At 39.6% G+C, this 6,634-nt stretch overlaps 1 protein-coding gene across 1 annotated transcript; it reads right to left on the bottom strand.

Moving 5' to 3' along the window:
• Positions 1 to 349: 349 nt before the first annotated feature.
• Positions 350 to 3,010, bottom strand: LOC141015910 (uncharacterized). The gene is made up of 6 exons (XM_073490132.1): positions 2,834 to 3,010; positions 2,469 to 2,597; positions 1,719 to 1,912; positions 1,210 to 1,357; positions 746 to 950; positions 350 to 657 (listed from the first exon to the last, which is right to left on the bottom strand). The coding sequence occupies exons 1-6, from the start codon at positions 3,008 to 3,010 to the stop codon at positions 353 to 355; spliced, it is 1,158 nt and encodes a 385-aa protein (XP_073346233.1). The 3' UTR covers positions 350 to 352.
• Positions 3,011 to 6,634: the final 3,624 nt, after the last annotated feature.

Below are 6,634 nucleotides of genomic sequence, written 5' to 3'. Positions count from 1 at the left end.
AAAATGACTAGTTTTTCTCATTTTGTTTTTTAGAGTTCATCGGGGAGCCGGTGTTCACACAGTGTTGCCAAAGCATCATTGGCTGCAAGACTTGCCTGGAACAGTGGCAGGAGACCTCAGACAGTTGCGCAAAATGCAGGGGAAATGCTGAAGGCAACAGCATGTTTGAAGTTAATGGCCTGTCTGAGGTATTTTCTGTTCTCAGGTCACTTTTTGAAGAAGATGAGTAATTTACTCAGAAACAGGCAGATATTTGAGTTGTTTTAATTATGAAAGATTGAGTCAGAGTTCACTGCTACCAGTTGTTCTACTTGTTTACATTCTTTGAGTTCTAATACAGCAAATGGTGTTTTTACACATTGCGCCGAGTTGTGTTTATAAGAAAGAGAAGTGCTTCTTTGTATGGTGTGAAATCATTGTTGACTGCTTGAGAGAACAATTCAGAAATGTCAGAATATGTGTCTGCAAACTGATTCTCAGCCAGTACTTTGTCTTGTTCTGTGGAAAATGGATCTACTCCAAAGGTAGATTGTGGTGTCAGTGAGGACCCCAGCTGTTGTCTGTAGAGGTCTGCTGCTTCAACTGAATGAGGCAACAGCTCCTGTGGGATTTTTTTGGGACACCCACTGCCAGCCAAGTTATTTGGTGTACCTTTACCTGTAAAATAAAGAACATACTGTTGACCTTGAGACTTATGTGTGCCTGTTGTAATTATTTTAATGTTTGCAATACTGATTTATTTCACCTGGAATTCGATGAGCATTCCAAGACTCCACCACTCTTGTAAGACCAATCTGGCACAGCTGACCAGTCAGGCAGGACACACAGTATCTGACAAGGCTGTCATCCATGTCCAGTTCTTCCTGATCTACCAACTGCAGAAGGGCTGTCTTCAGGGGGTAGTTGACACGATTATTGACCTCAGGCCAGATTCGTTCAACTGTGTGATTCTGAATGTGAGGCAAAAACTTGTTATTAATTTATTCCAATGGTTAAATTAAAAATATGTAGACCTTCCAGAAAAGTGTTCTGCTTATCGTAGAAGTTGGAAAGCATAGCAATTCTGAAGAAAATTAAAAAGATAGCATGATGCTGAAACAAACATAATAGTATCTAAATACCTAACAACACAAAATATTAACAATAAATAGCTTCAATGGGCATGCAGTGTGTGTTGGTGAAGCAACCATAGAAACTACTGAACTGTACCCTTGTGGATGGAGTTTGTAGGTAAGGTCTTCTCTCCTGATCATAGCGATGAGATGACAGCAGCTCCTGCATGAAGAGTGTCAAATAGAATTCCTTTCCATGATCCACGCGCACCTGGTCCCACATCCCATTAGCAACTACTGCAGGCCTATTGGATGAAAAACTTGATTTTAATTTGTGCAAAGCTTTTCAAATGTAGCCATTCCAAATCAGTTATTCTCTGTAAAATATAATGATTCAGTCATAACAAAGTAAATGTTAAGCAGTCAGCATTTTGTCACACTTGTGTACATGTAGGATACTATTTCAATGCCAGTTTAAATGAAGAGTCTGTCATTTATATGGGATTAGTATATGCAGCCTTTCCTTTCAAGTAGGACGTCCAAAATCACATATCATATAGTGTCATATCACAATCTTGATACCATATTGATATATTGGCCAGCAACCACTGTCTTGCATAAATGACAGAATACTGCTTTAAGTGTCCACAAATTACAGGCTATTACCTGAAAACATCTTCATAGATGACTAGGTTGTTTTTTATGGGCATTGTGGAATGACCAACAACCTTTTTGCTGAAGCCATCAATGGCTACAACATGTGTGACCCCATACATCGCTAACTTTTCATTCTGGTCCATATGAATCTTCTGTCCCATGTAGTCTGCTTGGTATGGTATGGGGTTGAGATTGCGGGCACCCTAAAAGAAGACACGAAAATAATGTAACAATTCCATAGAAACATTTCCTACAACGCCATCCTCAACGACATAGTCCTATACTCTAAATGGGCTGATAACTAGCCCCTCCCACTTCTCACTTTCTTAAAAAAAAGGCTACTGGTCATAAAACAGTAAACACTGTTACAAGGAAGAAAAACAACATCGGCGACATAAAAGGACGAGGAGGAAAATAATAGGCTACATTTGTTACCTACAGTAGCAACCATAATATTCTTTTGTAGCAACTTAACTCTAAACGCTACACTAACGGAAGACAACATATTTCTATTTTCAAAATAAAAGCATTTGTTATTGTAACCTACTACGGCCACAGAGACGCGCCCCTTAACCAGCTGATCCCTGGTTTACACCAACGTCTCTGTTTACACAAATACACACATCATAACACCTAGGCTATAATAATCCGCTGATCCATGAATTGATTTCTCAAGTTGAAAACAAATGTATGTGGTTGTCATGGAAGTGACCACGGCGCTACCTGAATCATCTTGAATTTGCCAAGTGTAAAACCTACCTGGCGTCTTGCTTCATGGTAAGGTTGGTGCATAGTTCTGAGTACTGATCCTATACGTGTCTCAGCAGCATGAACCCCTTTAATGGCGAGATACCCCTTCATCATTCTTCTGCCAAAAGTTGGTCCCGTCTAGAAAAAAACAAACATCATTTTAACATTCCAAAATCATGCCGATATGTTTGGTCATTGGGAGAATACGTAAAATGGGGGCGGCATGGGATTTGCAAGTGTTTTACGGAATCTGTTTACTGTTGTGTAGATCAGGCTATAGTGACGATAAAAAATGTCAATGTGGGGACAAGAATTCACTTCTTTTCCCACGCACACACATATCAAAGAAGAAAAGATCAGATAGTCTTTCATACCTCGGCTATGGCTTTTGCCACCTCCAACTCCAGATGTTCCTCGGGCAATCCCATCAAATTTACGCCGTTTTCAGCACAGAATCTTCTCACATTTCGAGCTGAAAATCCTCTCCTGCCACCGCTTTCTACTGAAATGCGCGCAGAGATTTCGGATGATGACAGGCCTTGTTTTGCCATGTCTAAAATCATTTCTGAGTACGGCTCCAAAGACATTTTGCTCATTCGCGCTTTGTTGTAGCCTAAATGACAGCTTCCGGTGCGAGAATATGAATAAATGGTTGTTTTTGGTTGGTTTTTTCATTCCTGCTGACTAGTGAATTTATTTTTGATATATGAAATAGAAAATGAAAATAAAAGAAAAATTCAGCGTAATTCAATTTTTGTTTTTGTGTTTCAAAACGAAAATCAAATAAACCAGTCGTTTTTTGTTTTTTAATTCCCATTCATGAAGGGAAATTCCAATGACCAAAAGATACACGGACCGTTTTGTGTTATTCTGTTTTTCCTGTTTTTTCGTTCTGGGTTTAAAAGAGAAAAACAGAAAAACAAACTTGTTTTTCCGTTTTTTTAATTTGGTTTTGAAACGAAAAAACGAAAGAACGTTGGGTACACGGATTCCCCTAGCACGCAATTGAAAATGATTTTGACCCGAAAATGAAAGTACGGTGAATCTTAAAAGTGGCTTTTTCGTCGTAATTATGCTTTTACACGAAGGTTTGACTCAGGTTCCTTCACAAAAAAAGCCTAGGTTGCATTTTGGCGAGAGTTTCACTTTAAGACAGTCACATATACTGTTTACTGTATAAAAGGGGTCACAAACCCATTGATCACGAACCACCTGTCCATCTTCAAAAATCACTATTTTATTGGGAAGCATTTTAGTCATAGGTGTCAATTTAGGTATGGATGGTAGGGACATGTCCCTAATAATATTTTAATTGTCTCAAAAAATCTCTCATTTTAAGCAAGTGAAACCCTCAGGGCTGAAAATTGAAGCAAATGTGGAAGACACCGATTTTGATCTCTTGGCCATATTTGTGGTGTTGGTGACTTTTGGAGAATTTTTAATGCAAATATCGAACAAATAATATGTCTTTCTGTGCGATTAATTGGACCAAACGACTGGAGCAAATGGACAGTTGCTGTGTTTTGGATAAACAAGCAACTACCGGCAGACAGCTGCTGGCGCTGGCAAGCTCTGGAGGAGACGTATACGAAGGTATTCTGGCTATTTGGGGCAATTAAACCCGAAGTTAAACACTTTATGTGTGAACACAGATAGCCTGTTGGCAATAGTTGACTTGGTAGCTTCCAGCTAGGTGGGCTTATTTAGCTAACTAGGCTCCCTTCAGCTCCACCTACGCTGCACCTCTCCATTTTTGATTAGCTGGGAGTTAGGTGGAGTCAAGTACTGCCAAGATGGAGACGGCCAGTAATGAGTCAGCTTGAGCTTCATTTTGGCTCTACAGCAACCCCACACACTCCCAGTGAGCAAAAAGTGGTCTAGATCACGTCTTTTAGACGTCATTTATGGACATCCAAGACGTCCTCTGGGGAGCCAGAATGAAAGTTTTTTATACGTCTTTTCTGGACGTTGTATAGACGTTTATATGTCTTTTGTCGACTAATTCTGGCTGTCAGTGGACGTCCAGATCATAGCCAGTATGAACGTCTATTCTCAACTAATTCTGGATGTCAGTAGATGTCTAGATTATGGCCTGACTGGACGTCTTTTCTCGACGTCATTTATTGAATAATTCTGGCTGTCAATGGACGTCCAGATCCTGGCCTGGTCCAACGGACATGATATCAACCTGTTTTGGACGTCCACAGACATTGCCTGCTCAGTGGGCTGTTACAGATGAGCTCTATGTACAGAGACACACACAGAAAGGTGGCACTGCAGGCTCATATGAAAAATTTGAATATTAATTTTAGTCTTACATTTATACTTACAATGTGAATAAAATGTAATGTTAAAATATTTGTTTATCCTGTTCCATCTGCAAAAAAATGATGTGCAAGTGTTTTAGACAAGTTAGATAATACATACATATTGAATGAAGCAGGTCAAATTTTTGCAGTATGTGTGCATATTTGCAAATGACTGAGAAAAAGAGAAGATTGCAAATCCATAAATATACGCCCTCAATTTTAGTTTAAAATAAATATACAATTTTAGAATGTTCTGCATCTATTGTGTTTAGTTTCTGCTATTTCTAAGCAATCACATCTTGCTGCTCTTGTTCCACATTAAATGCTTTGCATTGGCAAATCAAATGGAAGTGCTCTCTTGTTGTTAAGAAAAGCTGCTTTATCACACTTGAAGCTGCATCTAGGTCTTTCGTTTCATGTTGTGCCTTAGTTTCCCCTTGACAAACCATGAACCAAGTCCAATTACAGGTCAAATATACTGCATTAACAAAAGAAGTGTTCAAATGTTAAATTTTCTTTCAGCTATTGAAAATAATCATTTCTTAGAAGTTCTAATCGAGCGTCTGTAGTTTAAAGCTTCATTATTCGATTTATTTGGATACTTCAGTTCCCTGAAGAGATGAAACCCAACATTTGACATATCACGTTAAAAAGTTAATGTAATGTTAGCAAACAGTTGCTTATTTACACATCCAGCAGACAAAGAGCAACATTAGCATTCATTTGGATTTGTGCTTCTGTCCACTTGATAAGTATAAGTCAATATTCACTCTCCTTTTACCTCTGTCCACCAACTCTTACTCTGGGGTATGTATCCGTGCTGGATACATACCCCGTTAAAATACCCATACTGCCACACTATTTAGGGTGGTAGTATGATTTAGTATGTCCCTAATAGCCAGCATGCTTTTCTGGCTATCTGACCCACAATCCTCTGCACAGCAGAAGATACAACACGGTGTGTCATGCAAATATAATCAAAGCCGAGAGAGCACAAACATAAAATCTTCAATATTTGGCCTCACTATGATTTTAAGATGTACTTTTTTTGTCTAAACTAAACTTAGGGACACTGGGTTGGGACTCCTGGGGCTCTTGAACATAAGAGGCTAGCAATCTGATTACTGAGTCAATATCAAGCTGTCCAATCTCACACCGTGATTGGAGAAGCCACTACATTTGACTTAGCAGGAACACCGGTGATAAAATCAAGACACGGATGGCGACCTGTTGGAGTCAGCGGGAGAGGAAGTGCGGTGACAATCAAATGAGCAGCATTAATGGTGCCTTCGGTGGAGCTCTTCACCGCGGATAAATGCATCCTCTCCACTCTCCGTGGTGCTGGGATGGCGGTTGTTGCTAGTGGCTTGTCATGAAGCTCCCCATCTGTGCTCTTAGCACTCTAATGAAGAGAGTGACAAGAAGTGGTCTAGATGGCGGCTGTGTTTTTGATTTTAATGAACGTTGAGTGTTCTTCACAGAGGATGTGGGTGTGCTGATATCCTCCCTCCCTCTGTCTCCTTATGAGAAAGAAGAGAATCTCGACACTTATCCACAGGATACAGCCATTAAACTGTTTACTATTTTACCCATGCATTACAATCTAAGACGTGTAAATTATCCCATCCATAGCTTAGATTCAGTTCATTGGTGATGGCAGAGTTTCTTTAAAATACATGGGGAGAGATGGTTTGCGTTGAGACCACAATGGGTTGGCGGAGAAGGAGCTGAACCAAACAAACAATATGGCTACACTTACAGTAAGGCCTCAGTATGCTTAAAAGACAGTGGTTGTCAGATCATTTAATAGATTCTGAAACCCCTTGTCAAAAAGCAACTTTCAGAAACAAATGACTGTCAATTACA

The sequence above is a fragment of the Pagrus major genome, chromosome 20 (genome assembly GCF_040436345.1).
Source record: "Pagrus major chromosome 20, Pma_NU_1.0".
Lineage (NCBI taxonomy): Eukaryota > Metazoa > Chordata > Actinopteri > Spariformes > Sparidae > Pagrus > Pagrus major.
Note: the sequence above shows the minus strand (reverse complement) of the source record. Positions and strands in the feature narration are given on the sequence as shown.

Coding starts and splice junctions, on each gene's coding strand:
- LOC141015910 (XM_073490132.1), bottom strand. CDS start 3,010: ATGGCAAAACAAGGCCTGTCATCATCCGAAATCTCTGCGCGCATTTCA. Junction 1,358..1,718: donor ATCTATGAAGATGTTTTCAG/GTAATAGCCTGT, acceptor TTCATCCAATAG/GCCTGCAGTAGTTGCTAATG. Junction 951..1,209: donor TACAAACTCCATCCACAAGG/GTACAGTTCAGT, acceptor CCTCACATTCAG/AATCACACAGTTGAACGAAT.